This window comes from Alligator sinensis, unplaced genomic scaffold, assembly GCF_000455745.1.
Source record: "Alligator sinensis unplaced genomic scaffold, ASM45574v1 scaffold567_1, whole genome shotgun sequence".
Lineage (NCBI taxonomy): Eukaryota > Metazoa > Chordata > Crocodylia > Alligatoridae > Alligator > Alligator sinensis.
The window spans coordinates 1,637,912-1,663,658 of record NW_005842049.1 but is presented as its reverse complement, the minus strand read 5'-3'; the positions used below and the strand labels follow the sequence as shown (position 1 = coordinate 1,663,658).

The following is a 25,747-nucleotide window of genomic DNA, read 5'->3' as shown; positions in this document are numbered from 1 at the left end:
TGGGCAAGGCAAGGTCCCCTAAAGGGACACATGCCTGCCTGTACACAAATGCCAGGAGCTTGGGAAATAAACAAGAGGAATTTGTCTTCCTGCTAAACACACATAATTATGATGTCATAGGGATAACGGAGACCTTGTGGGACTCCACCCATAAGTGGACCACAGGCATAGTCAGCTATACCCTGTACAGAAGAGATTGAGTGGATAAAAGGAGTGGGGGTGTAGCTGTCTATGTCAAGGAAGCTATGCATCCCTGCAAACTGACATTGGCACCCAGGGTGGATAATTGGAAACCCTCTGGGTTAAAAGCTATGGGGAACACAGCACAGGGGACACATTGGTGAGAATGTACTACAGACCTCCCACCCAAAGTCAAGAGCTTGACCAGGAGTTCACCAGGGAATTGACTGAAGCTGTATGCTCGTGGTGCGTGGTTGTCATGGGAGACTTCAACTACCCTGACATCTTATGGGAAGAACGCTCGGCCAAATCCAAATGGTTGCAAAGCTTTCTCTTGTGCGTGAAGGAGTTCTATGTGATGCAAGAAGTCTACGAGCTGACAACAGGTAACACGCTGCTTGACCTGGTACTAGTAACAGGGGATGACCTAATCAGTGACCTAACGATTGAAGGCAAGCTGGGTAACAGTGACCATGAGCTGATCATCTTCACCATCCACTATAAAGCTGTCAAGTCAGTCAGCAATACAGAAGTCCTTGACTTCAGGAAAGCTGACTTTGACAAGCTCAGTAGGCTTGTCAGTGAGACCCTAACGGACCACAACTCAAAGGGGAGGGGAGTTCAGGATGAGTGGTTGCTCCTCAAGGAGTGATCCGGGATGCACAAGCTAAGTCTATTCCATCTCGCTTCGCTTTCCAGGGAACTAGCAGACCTCCTGCATCTAAAAAGAAAGACCTACAAAGGATGGAGGACTGGATCTACCTCCAAGGAGGAATATTCTGCACTGATCTGGACCTGCAGGGAGCAAACCAGGAAAGCCAAGGCTGCAACTAAACTCCAGCTAGCTACAAGTATCAAGGACAATAAACAATCATTTTTTAGATATGTGGGGAGCTGGAGGAAAAGCAAGGGCAACATCAGACCCCTGCTAAACCAGATGGGACAACTGATAACCGATGCCCAGGAAAAAGCCAACATACTAAATGGGCACTTTGCATTGGTTTTTCACCAGTCCCAAGGGGTGCCTCTTCCCATTACAGGACAGGAACACCTGGTTGAGGGCGATTCCTTACCCTCCATTAATGCTGACCTTGTGAAGGAACACCTTGAGAGTCTGGACACCTTCAAGTCAGCTGGCCCTGACAGTTTACACCCCAGGGTACTCAAGGAACTGGCAAGCATCATAGCTCAGCCCCTGGCATGGATCTTCGAGAACTTCTGGTGCTCTGGTGAAGTGCCCAAAGACTGGAAGAAGGCCAATGTGGTGCCTATCTTCAAGAAAGAGAGGAAAGTTTATCCAGCAAACTACAGGCCTGTCAGCCTGACCTCTATCCCAGGGAAGGTCTTAGAAAAGCTTATCAAAGAGCCCATTCTTAATGGACTGGCCAATGACAGCATCCTGAGGGATAGCCAGCACGGGTTTGTTGTAGGTAGGTCTTGCTTGACCAATCTTATTTCCTTTTACGACCTATCACCTAGACAAGAGAGAAGAGATTGATGTCATATATCTTGACTTTAAAAAAGCCTTCAATCTGGTATCCCATGAGCACCTCTTAGCAAAACTGGCCAACTGCGGCCTCTGCTTCACTACGATCTGCTGGCTGGGGAATTGGCTCTGTGGTCAGACCCAGAGGGTGGTGGTTGATGGAAGTCAATTGTCATGGTGCCCTGTGACCAGTGGCGTCCCTCAAGGCTCTGTCTTTGGGCCAACACTTTTCAACATCTTCATTAATGTTGTGGACATTGGTATCAGAAACAGACTCGCCAAGTTTGCTGATGACACCAAAATTTGAGGTAAAGTGTCCACACCTGAGGACAGGAGGATGATCCAGGCTGACCTTGACAGGCTCAGGAAATGGGCGGATGAGAACCTGATGGTGTTTAACACTGAAAAATGCAAGGTTCTCCACCTTGGGAAGAAAAACCCGCAGCATCCTTATAGGCTTGGCAGTGCTATGCTGTCATTTTCCCACTGTATTCGGCTTTGGTGAGGCCATAGCTGGAGTACTGCATCCAGTTTTGGGCTCCACAATTCAAAAAGGATGTGGAGAAGCTTGAGAGAGTCCAGAGGAGAGTCACACGCATGATCAGAGGTCAGGAAAACAGACTTTATGATGAGAGGCTGACAGCTGAGGGAGTCTTCAGCCTGGAAAAGCACAGGCTCAGGGGTAATCTGGTGCCTACCTATAAGTTTATCAGGGGTGCTCACCAGGATCTGGGGAAATGTCTGTTCACCGGAGCACCCCAGGGGATGACAAGGTCAAATCATCACAAACTCCTTCAGGACCGTTTCAGGATGGACATAAGGAAGAACTTCTTTACAGTCCGAGCCCCCAAGGCCTGGAATAGCCTTGAGGTGGTTCAAGCACCTACACTGAACACCTTCAAGAGAAATTTGGATGTTTATCTTGCTGAGATCCTATGACCCCTGCTGACTTCCTGCCCCTGGGGCAGGGGGCTGGACTCGATGATCTTCTGAGGTCCTTTCCAGCCCAAATGTCTATGAAATCTCTGAAGGGCAAACTCACTGGCAAGAGGAAAACTCCTAAGGCTGAGCCCCAGCCACAGGGGAGCACCATGCAATCCTCATCTCTTTCTAAGAGTTGGTTTTCATTTTCTTCTCTCTCCCCTTAACATGTCTTCACAAAGTTTGCCTATCATATAAGACATTCCAGAGACACAGAGCTATGGACTGGAAAGGGCAAAACCAGTTCTATCTTGCACTTAAAGCCACATGAGCAGGTAAGGAGAATTGGCAGGTAGATTGTCAAAATATTTTTGAAAGTTAAGGGCACTGAAAGAATCCCACTGGGCTCCATGTGCTACACATGAATAAATGCTGGAGCTAATTGCTGCGGAGATTTTTACTCATGGGCATATGTTCAAACAGTACACCTTGGAGCAAAAAAACCTCCAGAGCAATAAGGTCCAGAGTTTATTCATGCACATTAACTTCATATGTAGACATGCTCAGTAGACTTCTATAACAATGGTAAATATATATTTTGGAGGAAAGTTTTAATATATTGTAAAAACAGTTTTGTGGGGAACAAAAGGCTTTTCATACCTCTACACAATCAGAATTCAGAAGGAAAAATATCAATGAAATGAACAGTAGGAGCACAAACTCAACTAAGGTTGTATTAATTATTAGAATGTATTTTTTATATTCACCTAAAATGTGCAGCTTGCAACTATGTAAAGAGCTGCAGTAATTATGCAATTTGTAAGCAAAGGGTAGAGATATGGTATCTAACTATTTAACGCTTAGATGATTCTGTACTTAATTACCTTTTAGTGTCCTGGTTTTACTTAGCAAGGGATTCTCCTGCAACTAGGGTAATTCTCCTTTAGCCATTTACAATCTCATTCTCTCCCTGTTGTGCTACCTGGGAGCCACAAACAGGCTAGACTGTAGAAACAGAATCCTTGCACTGGCTCATGGCCTATTTTTTTTTGGAAATGCTGAGCACTTACAGCTTCCACTGAAGTCAAAGTTGAGCCTAAAGTTATATAAGTTTCTTAAGAGAAAGAATGTGCCTGTTGCCAACATAGGAAGGAGGACTGGGCTTGCAAATGAATGAGAAAGATCTTATGAGAAATGGTTTGTAAGTGCATCAAAATCTATTTACTGATATCCGATCAATCAAAGAGGAGCAGGCCCTTTTTAATTAAGAAATTTGCTTCCCATCTCAGTTCCTCGCAGAGTCAGCAACACCCTGAATAAAAAAACTTATATTTAACCATTTATCTAGCATATCCAAAAAATGTAAATCAAGATTAACCAAGCAAAATTAAACTCCCTCTCAAAAAGTATTCTTAGTTATAGTTATATGGGGCTAGATAATCAGCTGGGATGAGATCAGTGTAACTCCACTGACTTCAGTGAGATATGGCAATTGAAAACAACTAAAGATCTGGTCTGCTCTATTAAAAAAATCTGGCCCATTGATGTGATTCATATTTTGGGCTTGTTCAGTCAACGTATGAAATGTTGATTGAAAGCCACAATGACGCTATGGCAACGTTACAGCTAAAAATAATTGTTCACCGCCAGGACTGTGCAGCTAAAGCAAGTACTAAATGAACGTGCAGTCCAGAGCACATGTAGACGTGCCCACTGTGTATGTGAAGGAAGAAATAACTGCTGCATTTTCTTCGCTGTCTCGCACTATGAATACCGAGAGTGAAGTGAGTCAGGTTATATAGATACATGATATCACTTACAACGGTTCCAGAGCAAGTTAATGAAACAAAAAACGAATCATGCAAAACAAAATTTTCTTAGTATAGCCATAGAAAAGGGGAGAAGTGCCATATGTCTCCCAAGATTACAGAAACTACTGAGACAAGTTGCATGTCCAAGCTAGTATTATCCCTAGAGGTGGTCAAATCATAATTCCCAGATCATAATACCCAGAGAAGTGAAATTCTGACAAGAAAACATTGGAGCCATTCTGGAATAGAAGTATGTCTCTGAAAAGCAAGAAGCACTGTATATCGGTGAAACAAGACCAAGTACTAGAAACATGGTAACTGTAGGGACATGGCGGGAAATGCAGGTCAAAAAGCAATAGAATCAATAAAAATACAAAACATTTCCAACTTTCCTTGGAACAAAGTAGGAATAAATCGTTTCACCAGTAAACCCACAAACTAATTCATTATTGCTACCCACTATAGAGACTTTCAGGATCTAGATAAACTGTCAGACAACACCCCGTTAGCTGCCGTAGACAAAATAATCACCAATTTCAGCCAGCATAGAATCTCAAATTGTGTAGTATCAGACAAGAGACATCAGTATACTTGCAGTGGATTTGTGAAAATTTATCTAGAAATGGGAATTTAGTCATGCTTATTGTCCCCATATCAGTCTGTTAAATGGCAAAGCTAAATCAGCTGTTAAGATTTTCTTTGCTATTTGTCATTAACTTTAGCAATTTTATCTTTGAATTCAACATTACTATAACTGAATATAACAGTACAACATTAGCATGACACAGATGAGTCTTAGTTCCTTTACCCCCAGCATTACTATAGTTGGTAGTGGTGGAAGAAATAACACACAGAAAAGGAGACAGAAAATGAAAACGACAAGCTAGATAACTCCCCGAAGTACAAGTAGGAGACCCAATAAAGATCAAACTATTTATTAAGGAAAAATCATGCACTTGGAACTAGGATGCAAGTGCTGAACCAATCAGCCTTTACTCACTAAAACCACAAATGTATACAACTACTATAAAGGCATTTACAAACTCACAGGCATAGAGGGCAATGAAATACGTGTTCTGCTGAAACTTGAGCAGAAGAACAAGGTAGTAACAGAGGACAAGAAGCAACAATATGTATTAGACACAAAATGCCATTCCAGCAGAAGAACCAAGTGCCAAGCTCACTCTGGCCAGGTACAGACATTACACTTTTACTGGTATAAATGAACAAGTGATCAGAAACCAACTTATACCCATAACAGAACAGTAGTTTGGCTCACAAAACCAGTCTATACCTGTAACAGAACAGAAGCTCATTACACACTGACTGGTGTAAAAATGGCAGAACCTGGTCTGAGATTTGCCCCTTCCCACCAATGGGCAAATGTGTGTTCTGTTCACTACCAATCTAAACTACGCTGCTTACAGAAAACTGTGTAATTTAGATTGATAGTGCCCCGGTTGTTGAATGTCTGTACTTAGCCTCTATCATTAAACTGCCTGATGAAAGTTTTATTACAGTACTAACTCATAAAAGAACAGTTTTCTTTAAACCCAAGAGAAAATATTTTAGTTCTAAAGCAAATTAAGTTATTAATCTTTAAAAATAGTTTTAAGCAGTATATATGATAATATTAACTATAGGAGATTATAATAGATTGCTAAGTATGTAAGCAGGTTGTTATATTCACATTACAATTTTCCTATCTTATATCAACTTTACAAAATAGGATTTTACAACAAATAACTGCCCAATTGGGAGAACTGGATATTATTATAATACATTAAAACTTGTAGAACTCTACCGTCACTAAGTGCTTGATGAAAAAGTATAGTATATTTGAAGGAAGGAGTAAAATTTGAGTGTTGTAGTAACTATTTGGTCTCTCTCTCTCTCTCTTTGTCCCTGAGCACTGAAACAGGGCTTTCCCCTACACCCGCTGTGCAGATCCTGGCTGGAGGGAGGTCTGGAGCAGAGGGTCCATTCCTCTCCTGCTTGCTTTCTTGTGGCTGATAGGAAGGGGACTGGTGAGGGGGCAGGGTTGGGGTGTTCACAGTCTGGTAGAGCCACACTGCAGGGAGGTGGAAGTGAGGCTTTGCCGCCTCACCCACTGTGCAGAGTCTGACTGGGGGGGCCAGAGCAGGTGTCCATTCCCTCCACAACCTACCCCCTCCATGGCTGATAGGTGGAAGACTGGCAAGGGGGTAAGGCTGAAACATTTGCAGCCTGGTGGAGCTATGTTGAAGGGGGAATGCACCTCACCTCAGGGGCTTTTCTCCCTTCCCACTGTATAGACCCCAGCTGGGGGAGCAGTGTGGGCATGGGGATCTGTTCCTCCCCTGCACCCCCCCTACCCCTGCAGCTGACAGGGGTTGGGAAACATGGGCTGGGTTGGGGCTGCAGCATTTGCAGCCTGGCATTTGCCCAGGGCTTTGGCATTTGCAGCCTGGCAAAACTTGTAGGCATGCATAAGTGCTCCTTGCCTTCTGGCCTTGACCTGTGCAAGCATTTGCCTGCCTTGGCCAACTGATGAGTGAACGAGTATTCTGTTCATTAATGGTCCATTCTTCACAGCTTAGAGAAAGATATGTAGATTGAACCGATTCCACCTTAGGCTCTTTGCCTGTCTGTACTGGGCCTAAATTATTTTATTTGGGTCACCAAATAGATACATTCAGAGGCCAGCGTCTCCAAAGAGGTGGTTACAAAAGAAGGGCATCTGCATAAAATTTCAATCCAGGGCAATCACTACAATACTGAAACAAATTAATCAAGAAGAAAAAAAAAAATCAGACCAAACTGAAATACTATGATCAAAACCCAATATATTTTGATTCCCAAATAATGCTAAAGACCCTCAGAAGAGTTTTGGTGTGGCTATCTTGTGCTCCCATTTGTAAGTTAGACTCCCTGGTCAGATGGTCTGTATGTCTACTTGACTCTAAAGGAGTAGCAGAGGTACCAGAAGCACTACAACTGTTTTGGAGCAGATTTGCAGAAGGCTAGCTTATTTCACTAACACTCTTCTGAGCAATATAGCTAAGCACAGACAGTCAGAAAGCCTGAGGCAGAATCAATTCAATCTAGGCAGCTTCCTTTAAGTAGGCAGGGGGCACTAGAGCATGTCTCCCAGCCTGCTGGCCATTGCCAGCCCAGGCAGGCAGCCCTGGGGAGCTGAGGGGAACCCCCCCTCCACCCCCTTCCCAGCTGCTGATAGCTTCAGCCACAAGAGCAATGGAGAAGGAGTCCTCCCAGGTGGGTGCCTGCCCATGCATCCCAGGATGGGGGCACCAGGGAGCCCCTGCCTTGGGGGGATTCCTTCCACCCCAGCCCAGGGCTCCTCAGCCTTGGGCAGCCCCAGGATGCTGAGGGAAATTATTCCCCTTTCCTGTCCCCCAGAGCTCCTTGCCTTAGCCCCTGCGAGTCTTAGGAATAGTCTGGGGCAGCCTCAGGGGGGAAATTCTTCCACTCTCTTGAACTAGTTTTGCCTTAGACTCGCAGCAGGTGAGGCAAAACCAGCTGTGGAGGAGCAGAAGAATTTTCCTCCACCCCCTGAGGCTGCCTGAGACTCACAGGAGCTAAGGCAAGCAGCTCTGGGGTTGTGGAGGGGAAGACTTCTCCTCACCTCCCTGAGATGCCCTGGGATGGGGTGAGGGGAAGACCCCCAAGGCAGGAGCCCTTTGGTGCCCCCATGCTGGGCTGCATGGGCAAACACCCAGCCGGGAGACCTTCTTCTCTCAACCTCCTGTGGCAGCTGTGCAATCAGCAGCTGGGAAACAGGAGGGGGCAGGGCAGCTGAGGGTCAAAAAGCCCCCACCGCAGGGGCTCTCTCTCCCCCCATGTGCTGTGTAAACCCTGCCTAGGGGGGCCTAGGGGTCTGTTCCCCTGTCTCTATGGGCTGAAGGATGCAGGCAGGAAGCAGGCGAAGGAGCAGAGAGGCAAAGCAGTCCCTGCTCCAGTGAAGCAGACAGCATAGACCAGGGCTGCAAAGCATCCTGGGATGCTGGGGGACTGAGAGTTAACTTAAAACAGGAAGGGATATGGGACAGAAGTTCCATAAACCAGTCTGACCTAAATCAGCTAAGTCTGATTCTACATTCAACCAGGTTTATCTTAAACAGGTTTTGGCAATTTTTTTTAATTTTTTTTTACAGGTGTTTAGATTCACTGAACATCTAAACCTGTTCTGTTACAGGTTTAAACCAGCTTGTGATCACTTGAATCGGTTTGTGTGTAACGTCTGTTCCTAGCCTATAAATTAGCTCTGGACTGGCAGCCACACTACAGATGCTATATTACATTGTGCCTTATAGACAAAACATGTTTTTCCCATTAGCAACCACATTCTCCTCTCTAGAAACAGCCCTCTTGGGAATCCCAAGCTGTAATGTATCATGGAAGATGTAATCAAACCCAGGAGACGTGTAGAGAAAATGAAGCCACGCAGCAACCAAATGATAACTCTGATGGGCCACTGCAGTAGCTTATCCACATGAAAATATTTTAGTTTTCAGACAATTTTTAATGAAAAATATCCTTTAAGTAGAAACTAGATACCTTACATGAAATTTTTTCTTCATGCAAAAGCTCAATCTTATTTACAACTCTGGTAGAAATTACTGAATCAGCCCAAGTGGGTAAGAGACCAGCCAAAGTTAATGTAGTCAGCAAACAACATGCAGCAGTTACTCTTAGTCAGGCTTTCTAATCCTCATCTGGCACTTTCATAATACCTCCTCTAAATTACCCATTATATTAAAATTTAAGTCACTTCAACTTTTGTAAAGAAAAACAGCATCTCCAAAAGCAAACAAAGCCCTTTATACAGTGCAGCACAAGGTGCATCAGCTGCAGACAGACACTTTTGTTGCTCATTTACTATTGCTCTGTGCTACTTTCTCCCAGCACTGAAGCAATTATTCAGTGCCAGAGATCATCTTGGCTGATATTTTCTTCTTTAAATATTTTTGCCAATGATTAATCTTATGCTGTCAAGATACTAGATGGTAGACGTGAGTTAGAACTGGATGGCAGACATTGGGGATGATTCTGTATCAAAAGAGAATTAAAAAGAAAAACTATATAGCTGAAAATTCTACGGATACACCAGCTTTTTATATATAAATGTATTGCATAAAACTGGCAATGTCTCACTCTTTCATTTAGATATCTTCCTGATTATGGACCGAGTTCTGTCATTTATTTACTTTGAATTGTATTTTATTTTGCAAATAGTTACTCTGATTCAGTGCAAATAAGGCGAAACAAGCAGCTCACTGCTTGTTGAAAAGCACTGTCTATGTTCATAGGACTCTTGAAGAAAACTCATGGAAGGGCTGGGCTATTCCCTTTTCACACAGCTCTAAAGACATGAGTTTAAGTCTAAAAACAGCCGTTCAATCACTGCTCTAGTTAGTGATAGTAACACTTCAAGTTGGCTAGTTTTCTCTTTAAAGTCTCAGATCAATATCCATTATAGTCCAGTCAACAGCCATAGAGTTAGTAACTATAAACTTCTATTGATTAAAGAACACTGAATGTAAGGCCAGACCATGGCTTTTTTTTTTTTAAACTGTGCATTAGTGACAATCATTTGATACACCTATGATGATTGGGTCATTTGGAAGACAGCAAATAGCACAGGCAACATATCACCTCCATGCAAGACTACAGTAGCTGCTACTGACATGTCTACAATCAAAAGCTAAATGGAAGCCGGGGGTACCTATACACATGCCCAATGCCTGCTCCGACACATTTTAATTAGAATATGACTCAATGAATCAACTGCTCCAGCAGTCTCGGCATTGTGTATTCAGTGACCCTGCACTTCAAAATGGTGGTGGGGGCGCTTTAACTAAAGTTCATCGAATGTCATTTTGAAGTAAGGGATGCTGAATACATAAGACACAGTGGGCACTTTAATTAGAGCAGCTCCTGAGAGCTGCTCTAATTAAAGCGCCTCCCCCCCAGCCCAGGAGCATGGGTAAGGACACCCTCGATGTTTAAGCAAAAAGCCAGTGCAATGTAAATGAAGCTCTCTGGCATGGCCAGTGGGCCTGCAAGTACTTTATATACAGATTTCTCAGGGCCTTTACATGGTGGACGTCTCTCTTCAGAATGTCATGGTCAGTTGCACCAAATTTTACAAAAATATGCCCAACTTTAATTCACAGATTAACTGGGTACTTTGTTCACTGGCAAGCTAGGGCCCCACATTTTGCCTGCCTGCCTTATTTCCTGTTTCTTTGGGGAGAAAATGGTTTTCAGACACACAGTATTTCATCGCTCTGTGCACGAAACACTGGCATTAATTCCAGCACAGGCGAAAATAAATTCTTCTGAAAGGAAAGCAGAATTTTCCTACTCCAGAGAAAATACATGTGTTGGTTCAAAGGAAAAACAGCTAGGTGCAGCAAGATGTCACACATGGCTAATGGTGGAGAGAGAAAAAAAAAATCAAGGGAACCAAAAAACTGTTGGCAAGAAGTACACTGTTTGTAAAATATTACCACGTGAAGGACTGCCAAGTTTCCATGCCTGTATAGGCATCTGGTCCCAGAATTGCCAGTCATACATGGATGAAGTGTCCTATAGCTGCCCAATCACATTCATCATAATCAGATCTTCGACTAACAGGACCAAATGCTTTTCAATTAAAAAAAAAAAAAATTGTTGTTGTTCTAAGCAAAGGTCTCTCCCTGTGAACTCATTTTGCAGTTTGTGCTTTACTCCACAGATAGCATCTCCTTTCTCAACCCTTCTCTGATGAATTTGAAATCTCTCTGGAGGAGACAATCTTCAGTCTATTTATCTTAACCTGATACACAAAAGCAACAGGAGTAGTGGACTTGATCACCATCAATAAGTTGCAAAATACAGTCATGGATTTCAATAGTACAGTAAAAAAGGGCCAATTTAAGCCAAGGTATTCTCTCCCTTCTCACAAGCCCCCACATATAGAACAGCATGCAATGCTACAAGAATTACAAGGTGCCACACAGTCCAAAGACAGTTCAAGACGGGCTGTCATATCACAGCAGCCCCCAGGTTTGCATGAATGTATACCAGGGGGTTTATTTTGTCTTTCAGGAACCTGGAGTCCTAAGGATACCACAGGGTCAAAGTTGACTTCATTTTGTTCCCACCTTATAGGCTGAACCTTCAGGGAGTGCAGCACAGAATACAGTTTGTGAGCTCACACCAGGACTGTTGCTGCAATCTATGCTTCAAAAAAGGAAGTGTTAGTGCTTTAAGGGAAACAAAACCCTTTTGTCTGGAAACCAGAATAGACAGTTTTCCAATAGAAAATATGTTTTTAACTTTTATTTTAAGTGTTTGCTCCTATTAATTTATATCATCAAGTTCCCCAGCTGAACGTCCATGATTCACTATGGCTTTTTGACTGACATAACATATCCCTCACACTTCTTTACCCAGAGAACAGCTCCTGGTGCATCAGAGAGACATTGTCCTACTTGACTTCCTGGCCTATTAAATAAGAGCATAAGCCAGCCTAGCTACAATTCTCTCAAGACACTGCAGGTAAAATTAAAATATTTCAGCTTCAAGATAAATTATTTGGGTGCTTGAATCTTTATTCACTGAAAACTCAGTAGCTTCTGGGAGGTGGAAATGAAGGATTTTCTGAACAACTCTGATACTAGATTTTGTTTTGGAGATATCAGCTGCATTAGGCAAGTGCCCACAAAAATTGATCTTAATACTCCATCACAGGGGTGATCCAGCACCCCTTGATTTTTTTTCTGTTGGCTTCAATGGGGAGCCGTATCTGGTGCATATCCTGTATTGATCATGTTTTTAATCCCAGTGCCATCAGTGTAAATATGAAGGATTAAAATTATTATTCATTCCAATGGACCTTTTGAATTGTCATAAAATTGCGTGCAATAGGTTGATGGGACGTGGTATAAGACATCTTCACATATCCCTTCACAATGTAAAATGGATTTCTGCATGGCGCCTCTTTTCAATTATGTCTGTAATTTCATTTTACCTTCTGTATCAGTTATTCCCACTCCTGGCTGCTTTACTGGGTCTGGTCCGTTCTGACTCATCTTCCCTCTGTTAAAAAACACAGATTGTTACTGACAAAAAGGTCATAAATAGGAAAAAATTCCCAAAGCAAAGAAGTCCCAAAGCAGACAGGGCATTGTTTAACTCCAGTAAAATTTACAAAAACCACCAAACAACCAAACCCACCAACCCTCCCCCCCCACAAAAAAAAAAACAACCCCCCCCAAAAAACAAACAAACCCCTGTTCTGCGAGATCTTTACTGGGAAGCAAATATTTTCAATAAATGGGGGGGGAAAGAAAGATTCACAGAAAATATGACTGTATATATAGAAAAATCTTATTTGTATAAACAGACGGTCTTCTGTTATCAACTGAATTAGTCACTTACAAAGAAGCTAAGGGGGTTGGATTTTTTTTGGTAGAAGACTGTAACCACATCTATGGAAAGTTTATTTCTCTGATCAGACAATTCTTTTTCTTTAATCTGCTATGGTTAAGATGAAAGATGAAATACATGACACAGATGCAGATAATGATCTCACCTACACCCTGAGCACGTCTACATGTGTGCATTTACTGTGCAGTAACCAAAATTAATGCACAGTATGGGCACATGTGCAAGCTCATACTGCGCAGAAATTTGGCAAATTATGCTGACTTGAGCGTAAATTTGATACCTCGATACCTAAATTGATGCTTGATTAGTTACTGCACAGTAATGCATGTGTAGACATCTGACTGAGCAGTAGCACTGTGTGTGTGGACTGACTTGGAACTATCTTTAGTCCCAAGTCAGTCCATGAACAGTGTTAATGCACTTTAACACCTTCACGTGTAGACGCTGGCCTATTCCCGCTTACTGCTCAGTAATTTACTGTGCAGTAAATTTAAGCCAGCATAAATACACATGTAGACACACACTGTAATTGTTTCATATAATACGTAACAGTTCATGACTGTGTGACCCCCCAAAAAACACTGTGAGATTTGGATTTGCCCACTATCTCTGGCTAAGTAAGACAAGTTTTTGCCTAGTCATAGTACTCTTATAATAATTGGTATGACATTACATTTTAGGCTGAGAAGTTGGAGTCGTATGTACTACGCATGAAAAACAACTCAAAGCATTGTAAAACTGATCTCATGTAACATGTTTTAAACTTGACAACTACACTCTTTTTTACAACTTTCTGATTTAGAAAAAGAGGTATTTCCTTTATTTACCTGACCAAACAGATTTTGATCTGGGTAACAGACATCAGAGCCTGTTAATTTATTTCATTTTAGTTTAACTTATTCCTTAAATATGACAATCTTAAAAAAAACAACCCCAAAATTACAATTTTGAGTTGATCTTTCCCCCTGAAATATTGTGATATAAATGTAAGGTCTGGACTTCAGAAAGTGTATTTGGCATTATTCCATTGAAGTTAAAGGAGCAATGCTATTCTGCACCACTGTGCACCATCACCCTCGCCCCCTTCCGGCCCCTTATTTCTGAGGAAGAAACTCCAAAAATAAGATTAAGAAGATGATTACTTTTTAGCATCTAACAAGTTACAATTATTTTCCATCCCACTACATTGCAGTAAAATCAGATCACTTGTTCCAGTTTCACTCAATATTTACAGATATGTAATTACTGCATGGAAAATCTGATACTGCTGCTTTTGAGCCATTGAATCAACATGCTGAACTACTGGAGCATAAGTACTTGAGAGCCATCAGGTTGACTCAGGCACCATCTGAAAACTAGGGATAGAATCTTTGGCATGTCATGACTCGAGAGAGCATATAGGAATCAAATGATAGATTTGGTAATATTTATTGAGTTGCAATGAGCTCTTTATGAATTGCACCCCACGACTGCAAAGCAAGAGCTGCTCTGTGAATTGAGGAAAGGCATAGCATACTTGAAAAGTTTGTTGAATTACAGGAGCTGCACTTGTAATATAGCCCCAGGCTGATATCTCTGGTGCTCAACCAAAGATAAGGAGTGATCTAAATGAATAGGATCAGATTACTGGGGATAAAAATCAGAATTTCTGCACTCAGTCTCCAAATACTTCTTCAGCCAGGGCAGTCATGTTTCTGTGGGGTCTCAGACTGCTCAACATTTTGTAATGCCCTCTCACAATAAGCAACAGATGCAGAGCTATAACTGATGCTCTTCCTAGAAGCATTAAAGGACCAATCCAGTTTGGTCAGTAGGTGCTTCTACTTAGGTGCACCAACACCTAACTGAGCTGTTTGCCCCAGGGGCTGATCCTAAGATCCCTCTACAGGAAAGTTAGGCATCTGAGAACAATCCAGAAATCTTAGAGGCACCTAGATACAACCAGCAGGAAATGTGAAGTGCAGTGATGGGTCAGAGCTCTCCCTTCCTCCAGGGGTGTAGGCACTTGGGTCAGGTTCCACAACAGTCATCTCCATTTACTTGCAATCCTGAATTCCTAACTCTACTTCTACCTGTAGATACCTCACTGATCAGTGGTGAAGATGCTTTGCATAAGAGCTAATGCTTAAAGCACTTCCCCAGAAAGTAAGGAATCTGGATGGGAGATACTCCTCAGGCTAGGAAGATTCAAATCCACATCTGTAAGGAGAGTGTCCTGGACCACCAGGCTATAAAACAGCCTAGGCAGGAACACCGTCCACCCTTCCTGTTGCAGTTTGGTCTCTGAAAAGCAACACTTCCCTGCCTCCTCTTTTATACTTACATCTCTCAGAACAGGAAGGGGAAACCCGCATGCTACCACTATCCTTCTCCCTCTCTGTCCAGTCCCCCTGGGTATTTTCTTCCAGACTGGGAGCAGGTGCAGAGAGAGGGAACAAGCCTGTCACTGCCACTGTCCCTGGCTGAACACGGATCCCTGCAAAGCTGCTCCCCACAGCCTCAGCTGGGCTGAGGCATGAGCAGGGACAACTTCAGCAATAGGCATATCTCCTTTTCTTGCACACACAGGTATAAACAAAGTAGGTGAAGAGGGAAATGGGAAGGGAAGGGAGGTGGCACTAAGAACAGAGGGGAATGGAGTGGGTACTGAGAGTGGTGGGGGGAGAATCTTCCATGATTTGGGGACTTTAAAAAAGATCCTAGCTGCTTCTCCTGTAGCATAGTCTGTCTCCCTTTCATTCAGGGAGTGGGGAAAGGCTGGGAGTGGAGGGATGCAACCATTTCTGTAGCAATAGTCACTGCTTATGCATCTCTCTTTTCAAGATCTTGGATCCACCTGTGATAACCATATAACAGAAAATTAAGTCCTAGAAAAAGGGATCAAATTCTGTGTCTCCACCCTCCCAGCTGAATGCTTTTGAAACCTCCATCTTCAAACATTTTCACAGTATGGGTCATATTTGAAGAAACTCACAGCCTGCCTGTGGCAGCTGCAGCAACTCCTAGTTTGGAAAGTCTTATGAAAATATTTGATTTATTCTTAGTGTGTTTTAACAATGTTCATGATTTGCACCTCTGATTTAATTAGTTCATAAGCAAATCTACCCTGCCTTCTGCCAGCTTTTCAAAGATCACCAACAAATGTTTCAGGAACCACAAAAGCTAAAAGCAAAAACAAACAAACAAGAAAACAACAATTTAAGGAAAATAAACATAAAAGAGAAAGGAATCATTTAATTATAGTACAAGGGGGTATATCTGGAAGTAGTGGATAAAACAGAAAAAAAATAAAAGAAAGCTTAGTCTTGTTAAATAGGGGATAACTTCTTGGTGAAATATATTAGTTAATTAAGTAATCATTCAAAGTCAAGTGGCTGAAGACCAAAGCATTATAGATAATACTCCCTCTTTGGCAAGAGAATGGGCTATGATTTCTTGAGAGGCTATGACTACAAATATTTAAGCAAAGCCAAACGCGTAAACCAAACTCTGTATTTAAACTCTCGTAAATGTTAGGGAAGTTTGGATCCAAATCTGCACTTGAATATTGTTGTCACCACTTATTTTTAGAAAGGGGCCAAACTAAAAACCTCAACTGAATACCTCTAAAACTGGAAGAAATTCACTTTTCTCCTCAGAACTTTATGTTGCAAGCCCATATCTATATATGTATATGGAAAAATTAGGTTAGTCCTGCCCCTGTAGTGCACCAATTATGTGTGAAAAAACTCATGGGTAGAGTGTTAATACTTCAAATCTTGCAACAATAGCAAAAGAATGTAGGAGCTCTGATGAGAGACCTATTGGATTAAATGCACACATTTACCGTGTGACTTAAGTTTTAGCATGAAATTACGTAACAGAAAATCTAAGACATCGAAGTTACATATGCAGGTATGTCTGCACATTGAAGATAGAGTACATTAAAGAAAAAGCCTTACATTCTTGGAATGGGAAAAAGATTATTTTCTCCTGTTGTGCTGCTGCTTCCTTCACTATCCACACTGTATCCACTGCCAAAGCTACTGGCTGACGAGCCAGTGGAGACAGAACTTTCTGCAGGTCGGTGATTGGTAGGCCTTGCTGTACAGAGCAGGAATAGTGGGTTATTAAATTGCGTGAAAGACATAAAAGCCAGCAATATTAAGAACATGCTATTCACCAAGTAGCATGCTGCAAACACATTTACTCTACTTTTAATTCCAAAGTCACGCCATCACTCTTTAGACATGATGCTTATATTACATAGAACAAGCTTTTCTAAAAGAAACCCATTGTACATCATCCTTTTTCTTCCAGTCTCCTAGTAGTTTAAAGCAAAGGTCAAAGGAAAAAAAAAGTAATAACATTCAGTCATTTTGATGTCACAATTCTGTATATTTAGTTGAAATAAAATCAGATTTTCATTGAACAAAGTTGTAGGATGTAACCTACAAAAATGAGAACCCAAAGTGATTCTGAATGCTCTGTATAACACATTTATTGACTGCATTTGATGACTTTTGTAGAAAGGATAGAGAACACAAAATATCATAAATATACCATCTACCCCCCAGAAGTGTAATTTGAAGACATTCTCTTCTTTAGACAGCACACCATTACTTCATTATATTTCTCAACTGCTTCTGCTTTTAAGTAGCCATACATGCTGTTAAGTAGCCTTGAATTTTAAAGTACCACTCTTTATGATCATGTAACCTGGGGATGACCTACTATTTTTAATGCGTAGTTCATGTGGACATTTTATGTGAACTCTAAAGACATTATTTTTACTTCAGATGTTTCCTTATTTTGGTGTTCTGAGTTAATCACTTCTGCTCCGTTTCACCTTTAGCAAGTTGAGAAATACATACAAACATCACATTGTGACATTACACATGATAACTAGTAAAAGGAATAATGGACTATAACTATTCACAACTTGAATAACACAATCAACCAGGAAAAATAAATACAGGTTTTCTTGGAAAGAGATCTATGTATGACACCTTTCACTTTGATCAATTGAATGAATAGAATGCTGAGGATAAAAATGTTTGCACCAAAAGTTCTCACTCAGTGAAGTCACGGTAAAGTTTTGCTCTTGTTTTGGTGAGCCTTAAAACTCAAATTGAAGTTCAAAAGGATTGTATTTAACAAAGAAATTTGCCAAAAATGTAGACTTGAATAATTTCTTCTAAGGGCCAGTGTACAAATATTATCCCACTGACATTAACCGATAATGTCATTCATATTTGATTGGGTAAATATTATTTTTGGTGTAGGCTACTGCTGAGTGCTATACTGTGGGTATTGGGAAATTGAGTAAAACTCTCCAAATGTAATTTGGAACTGAATTAATAATAGATAGGGATAAAAGAAACCAGGCACCACAAGTCCCTTGATCTGATAGTTGTAATAGAATTGCTATTTCTGAAATGATTCGGTCTTTGTACAGCCAGCCACAACATACCTTTTTTTTTTTTTTAACTGTATCATTGTTGATGTCTTCAGTCACTGTCTAACATGGAAAGCTACCAAGATTCCTTTAAGGTAAATGTGCTCTTACTGGTAGTTATGCTGGTTGTACGCAAGTTACAGTGGAGATATCGATAGAAATAACAAAAAACTGATAATAATAATTAGCAGGGAGCTTTTTAATGCTTTACAGCATTTTACATGACTGAGAAACCCACTCTGCTTTTCCAAAGGAGACACATATAGGCCTATAGCATGCATAGTCAAAGAAGAGTCCATGAGGCTAGTGGAGTTATACCAGGTACGATGCTACTTTCAATTTGTTGTGCTCCTGACAAATCCCATGAGCATGGAGAAGGATTTGCAACTCAGTAAGGCACAGAGGGCACCCAAAGGGCTCAGAGACCTGGAGGAGAATTTTAAGGCTTTTTAGGTCATACCTTCTCAGTGCACCACGAGGACCCCTATGCTTTGTAGTCAGGATTCTGTGCAACTCACTCATACCTAGGTGACACCAACCATTAACCTCAGTGTTGAGATAATTTGTAAGAGGAGCGCTAATTTAACTGGCAGTTTTCCTAGAGGGGTCCTATCACATCATACAAAAAGGGGGGTCCTTGCAACAGCTGTCTCTCCCCTTGAGCTATCACATCTGAGAGGCCATGCTGCCATAAAACATAAGAGCACAGATAATCCGACATTTGGGTAGGGGAAGTGGTGCTGCTGCTCCTACATTATGGAGTTCCCTGATAATTTAGGTCAGTATTGTAGACCTCTCTGCTTGTCCATGGCTAAAATGAAAAGGAGCACTAGGGTTCCTCATTTCCTAAACTTTTCCATAAAGACCAGTTCCTAGGACTCTAGGCTCAATAAAGCTGTCCTGCAGTCAACTTTGTTCATATACTGTTTTTAAGAACAGAAGAATTCAGAACTCAGAACTGTATACAAAATAAGACTAAAACCAATATTTCAAAAATACTTAAATGCTGTCCTAAGATTGTTTATACTCAATAGCTGTATTTTTCTTCTGGAAATTGATTTACTTTTTGAATACATTAGAGTTTGATCCTCTGTAGAGCTAGGAACAGAAATTATACATAAACCGATATAAGTAATTGGAAACTGGTTCAAAACTGTAAAACAACAGAAGTTCAGTGCACATAGGGTGCAGACAGAAGTGACAATTTTTGCCCAATCTGGCCACAGGAAGTGACACAGCCATGACCAAACCCAAGTGCACAGATGCAGATAGCTTAAAAATGGTGATCGGATGAAAATCTGAACCCTCTTTGCATGAGGGTTCAGATGAAGATGTTTCAAAACAGAGCATCTTCTGTAACTTTTGTCTTCACTGCCTATGCTGTTGCTGTTTTCAGAATGGGAGGGGGGAAGGGAGCAGAGGGAGTTTGGCCTGGGGGGTTTTCAGCCCCTGTTGGAGGGTCAGGAGGGTTTATTAGATCCCTGCCAAGATGGTGGGGCTCCAATTTACCCATGCCCGCCTCCAGCACCAGCTGAGGAGCTCCTAGAATGAGCTCTCTCTCTTCCGCCCCTCCCACTCTGAAAAGTTTGCAGCCTTGCAGGGAGGAGGGGCCATTGCTAGGGCTGCAGGCTCACAGCCAGCAGGTAGATTCCTCCACCCCTGTGAACTTCTGTTTTCTCCAGGGGATCATTTTGACTCAGAACAGTTCTTAATCTACTGCTGGTCATACTACAGCAAAATTAACATAAAGGAAATGGTAGAAGTGCATTAAGAAAGCATCTCTCATGGGTATAGGTGGTAGCCATGTTGGTCTAAGGACACAGGCAGACAAGGTTCTTTGGGTAAATCTGATATCTTTTATTAGACCTAGAAAGCATCTAGCACTAATACCAGCCACGAAGAAGCAAAGGGTCACATATCTTAAAACTGCTCTTACTCTTTCTTAATAAGATTAGGGAGATACTGCCACAAATATGTCCACTTTCTCAGTACCATTGGTGGATCCCAATGTTCCTCTATTCCTCAGCTAGTAATGCAGCCATTCTTTTATCTTCATCTTGGGGGCGCAAAATTGTGCATGAAAAACTTAAGGCAGAACTCTCCTTTTTTTCCCCCTCACTCCAAATTAAGAATGTACTGTCTACAAATTCAGCAAAAATATTTCTGGAACTAGTTAGAAAAATCGTATTCCTTAACAAGGGAAACATGGATACTATGTGTCAACTATACTAAAGGAAAATGGAATGTTAAAAAAAAATCAATAAGAAGGGGAGAAAAAGAAGCCAACTACTACTATTAAATCTCCTAGTGCAGGGTATTTTACAGCAGGGAAGAGATATTTTTCCCCTAGAACTTAACATAAGGAAGATAATTCATACAACACCAACAGCCATGAACTGTCAAATCAATCAGTAGCAAAATGGAAACCACTCAGCATTGCCAAAAACTCCAGCTATTCATCTACAATAAATGAACATTTTGCTTAAAATGAGAAACTCAAGATTAAATATAGGACCAGCTGGTTCTGATAAAAGAAGAGTAATTTTAAATAGAAACGTATTTTGCTTCCTAAATTGTAACGAGTGTTTTCTCTGCCACCCAAATGGGTATTATTGCATGTCTGGCTAGTACCAGAAGCAGAAATGCCAAAATATCACTAGAAAAACTATCCCATTTGGAACTCAAGCAGGAAGAACCAGGAGAAATTCATAAGAAAATCAGTTCTCATGACATTTTTAATTAAGTTTGGCACAACCAAAAACTAAATCCATATCAGAAGCTAGGAGTACATGCTATAGGTTAATCCTTAAAACTTCTATGACTGTTGGAGATAAGATTAAAAACAAGTGATCTCTTAAAGCTGATCAACAAAACCTTTGATTGTTTGGTTATATGGAAAATTCAGATAGCTTTCTCTTTGCACTCAAGAGAAGATGAGGTCCCTTCAAGCTCGATTTCCTACAATCCTAAGAAATAGCTCACTGAAGAAACACACTTTGACTTGCTTTAAGACCTCTGGAAAGTTGCAATATATGTCCCATGGGAAAGCTTCAGCACACATCATTTATGCTGCTCTTCAGGTTCCTTTCAGGACTCAGCCTCCAGTTGCTCAGTGCTCATATCTTTCATCTCCACCAGTTTGGATTCACAAGAGACCATCCATTAAGATGGAAAGAAACATGGATCAAGGAGTTGTATTAATAAAGCTTACCCCTTTTAAAAAAGGTGTTGGTGCATCCAAATCAGGAGCACATCAAGGACGACTGGGACCAAACAGGTGTAGGACCAAAGAGAACCAAAGAGGTATAGGAGGAATAATGCCTGCTTGTATGTCTTTTGCAGCAACATCAGGTCAAGTGCCTCCTTGTGGCAAAATGTCTTTACTGTAGCTAACATCAAAGACAGAATCAAGGCCTTCTAGTGTTAAAGTCATGAGTCACTACTCAGTAATTGAGTCTGACAGACTCATATCTTTTGTGAGCTGGGCCAACATAAATAACTACATTGCTCAGTGGACGTAAGCCAGTCACTTAACCTGCTGGCTTTTGTAGGAGGATTAACTCCCTGAGGAGCTCCCGAGCCACTGCTCCAAAGCAATGGGCAGTCTTTAATCAAATAAAGAAAGAAAGAAAACTCTGTCCTCTCCCAGATAATAGCCTGTTTCTGCTCTGGCTTCAGCACAGGAGCCTAGTCTGCTCCTTCCAGCCAGCTACTGCCTTCACAGCTTGCTTCCTCCTCTCCCTTGGTCTTGCTCTTCTGGGTGGTTATAAGGCTTCCACTGGGACGCTCCCTCCTTGTCCAAATACCCCACAGCTTAGCTCTTGTAACAGGACTGACTGCTCCTCCTTAAAGGGGCAGACTACCTTGTTACAGTGGGGTACAAGTTCCTTTTGCCATTCTTGCTCAAACTGGGTGCATCTATATATGCCACTAAGGCGATGTGATAAACTATGCCAGAGAAAACTCCTCCTGGGTGTAGCATTTACATGTGAGCCTTGGACTACAGCACTTTGAGCTGGGGCGGAGCAGGAGAAATCAGGGAAATCAGCCCCAGGCTCTGAGTGGCAGTATTAGACAGCAGAGGGGCTGTCTGAGGCAAAAGGGTGCTAAAGTGTGGGGCTATGCAGTAAGTAGCCCCCTGCACTTTAGCACCCTTAAGCGCAGCCAGCCTCTGTCACTGTCTACATGTGCGTTTCAGTGGAGTAAATTACTCTGCCGTAGGATAGTACTGTTCTCAACAGCTCTATCCTATGGCGGAGTTAATTAATTTACTGTGCCCTAATACCGGCACAGGTGTAGACTGTGATGCTTTACTGCGGAGCTAATTAGCCAACTCCACAGTAAAGCTCATGTGTAGATGCACCCACAGGCTAGCAGTTTACTTCATGAATAGTTTCACTCATGTTGACCACTGTGGGTGCATCTACGTGAGATGCTAATGTGCAGTGGCTAATACGCATATCTTTAGTACTTGTATAATCAAGTACTAAATAAATGTGCAGCAGCTGGAGTTATGGTGCAGTAGCGCTGGCAAATGCCTTTTTAGTGATGCTACTGCTCTGTAGCCTAAGACTACTGTGCAGTAGTGTATTAGCACTGTTTGTGCTGTGACATGCTGCTGCACAGTATTATACAGCTACTGCACAGTTAGTATCTCGTGTAGACATGCCCTGTATATCATTATTTGCAATATGCATTCATTTGACCATACCTTGTCTGTTTAGATACCATGCAATTTGAGTGGATTCTTAAAGTAAGGTAGCATACAGTGTGAGGAACAGTGGCAGAATAGCAGTCCTCTGAAAGTACTATGCTTTGTTTCTTTACCTAACACAAAAATCCTTATGATATGTTTCTTCCATGGGCTACTGGCTAGTAGACTTTAGAAATAGGAGTTATCAGATGAAAAATCTGAGGAATTTCCTGAAATTACTTGTCAATTTACAATGGGAGAAGAGTAAATAGCAGGAGTAGCAGCAGTAAAATGTGCCACTGCTCACTCAGGAACAATGGAATCAAAAGACAATCTAAAATTATTGCCAACTCCGGAAAACACGGACAAACTGTTCTTCTTTCAATAATGACAGAAGGAGTCTGGAAAATTGGTTGTTTGTGGCAATAAGAAAGCCCATTTAATTTACTTGGAGATTAGAGACCAAGAGAAGCCTCACATAAAGTAAGTTTACTGGGCAGTAAATTGTTAGCAGTGTAAAGGAGCTATCCTAAACTATGAGAGAAAATGAGAAAGTGGCACTGTCTTTTAGCATCATGTAATGGTTCTGTACTTGAAGGAAGTTTAACTAAGATGGTACTTAAATCAGTCCACATTCATATCCAGTCCAAGTGGCATGTAGAACGCATGAAAACGATTGCATTTAACTCTGCAATAAGGCAAAAGCGAGTAAAATATAAAAGTTGAAAGCAACCCTAAAACATTTAATTTCTTCTCAGTAAGTGGCTGAAAATTAGCTGTGCTGACTAAAACCTCTCTCACAGTATTAACAATATAGAGTGTATATCTGATTAGTAAATACCACATTTATTATTTTGTACCCTTAAAATATTGTTAGGCCAGGGGAGTTGAGAAAAATCTCATTGAAGCTGGTGGGCCCTTCATTTAGGATAAATGTAGGGCCAGTTAAACTCCCTTTGAAATGGGATAACTGAAACAACAGAAGTCACCATGCAGAATATATATCTAATTAGACCTGAGCTGTAGGAACATGGAAATCACTGGTGTCAAATATAAATGCAGAAGCATGGGTGTGCAAGTGGATCTCAGGAGCTGGAAATACCACAAAACAGTCAGAGAAAGCAACAGAAAGCTGAGAACAACCACAGAAGCTCTTGCACCATGACTGAGAGGAAGTTAAGAGAAAGGAATTTTTTTTAGTTCATACATAAGCCGTGAAAAAAGCCTTGTTATATTAGAAAAGGGAAATATGTATTCCTTTCAGGAAAACTGGACTTTGAGTACAATCTTTGTAAATAACCAAAAGAAGTCCTGATCCATCATTGATTTCTTCTCCTAAAGGAAGTAACCCACAACATCCCAACTAGCCCCAACTCCTGGCTAACTGCTCTGTCACAAGAGGTAACATACTTTCCAAAAGCAGGACTAGGGTCCAATTTTGAAGGAGAGGCATTGTGAGTTGGCATTCCTATTGCTCCAGGGGGGAATAAATGTGGGAGGTACTTGGAGAAATCAAAAACCACCAAAAGGAATTTTACAAAGACCAAAGGAGTTAAAGAAAGATCTGAAATTGGAGGTAGAGCAGTTAGTTGAATTAAAACAGAGTTAAGCAAAATGTAAAGCAGCATAAAACTACACAAAAGTAGTAGGAGAAGTAGCTGCTATATGTTTCTTAGAAAGGGCTGAGATTTGTATTTTTTAAATTCATTTTGTCTCAGGCCAAATTAACCAAATCAGTTCTGAATTCTACTGACTGGGCAGAACTCAGTCATTCAAGTCTTTGTGATGCTACCACCAAGAAGTATCCTCCTTCCCACACTCTTCAGCCTGGGACTTCAGATACTACCAAATCTATGGCAGGCATCCTATGTGCAGGCCCCAGGTCTGGAGATCTTGGAGTTCAGATGCCCCTAAGTTTTGCTTGCCCTTAGCCCAAAGGAGCAAGGTAGGGAGAAAGCCCCCTTTTCCCTAAAATAGGCATGTAGCCAAGATCCTCCCATTGGGAGTATCTCGGCTCTTGCAGGGGGTCCTGTCTGCAGTGCATTGGACAGGTCTCCACCCTCTATTACACAATGCCATTTAAGGTGATCATGGTATTTCTCCTTGATCTGAGCCAAAAGGTTGAGAAACAATGTAGGCAGAGATGAAATTATTGTAGAGGATGCAACTACAAAAGTGACCACTGTGAACTGGAACCCCAGCTGCAAGACCTTAAACTGGAATGCCAAGACAAATTCATGAGGTTGCCACCAATCTGTTATGGACCAGAAGGTTTTCTATGAAATAGAAAGATGAGGAAAGCTTTGGTAAATCTCAAACTTGCTCACAAAGATGGTCTGCAGCCTGTTAAAGATGCTGCATGGCAGAGAAGTTAGACTACAGAAGAAAAAAATCAACTCACCTTATATGGAACTGAGTTGGGAAGACTTGGGAAAGGCTTACAATACTTTCCTGCCCCATTTACAAACCTATAGCAGCTCAGAGCTGGTCTCAGCTTAGATAATTCAAATGCCAGCTGTCCCTAAGGACAAAATTCCCTGGCAATAGTATTTAGCTTAGTTCAGCAATATAGGCTACATGGATTTTTGGAGAGATGAACAGAAAGGGAGGTATGACAGCTTCTAGTAGCCAAATTTAGTGGAAAAGCTCTGAAGGATCTGTAGAACTTACTCATAAGAAGACACTGAGTAACCCACACCAAATGCAAACCCTTGATATGAGCTTTGGAGCCTGCCATCAATCAAGTGGGGTGGGGAGGCAGGATGCAAGTAAGAACTGCAAGG

At 41.6% G+C, this 25,747-nt stretch overlaps 1 protein-coding gene across 1 annotated transcript in view; it reads right to left on the bottom strand.

Moving 5' to 3' along the window:
* The window catches only part of PCLO (piccolo presynaptic cytomatrix protein), a 598,913-nt gene that overhangs the window by 64,911 nt on the left and 508,255 nt on the right, over nt 1–25,747 (bottom strand). Inside the window, 2 exon segments of the mRNA XM_025203237.1 lie at nt 12,416–12,483; nt 16,776–16,917. Coding sequence (XP_025059022.1) covers nt 12,416–12,483; nt 16,776–16,917 — 210 coding nt within the window.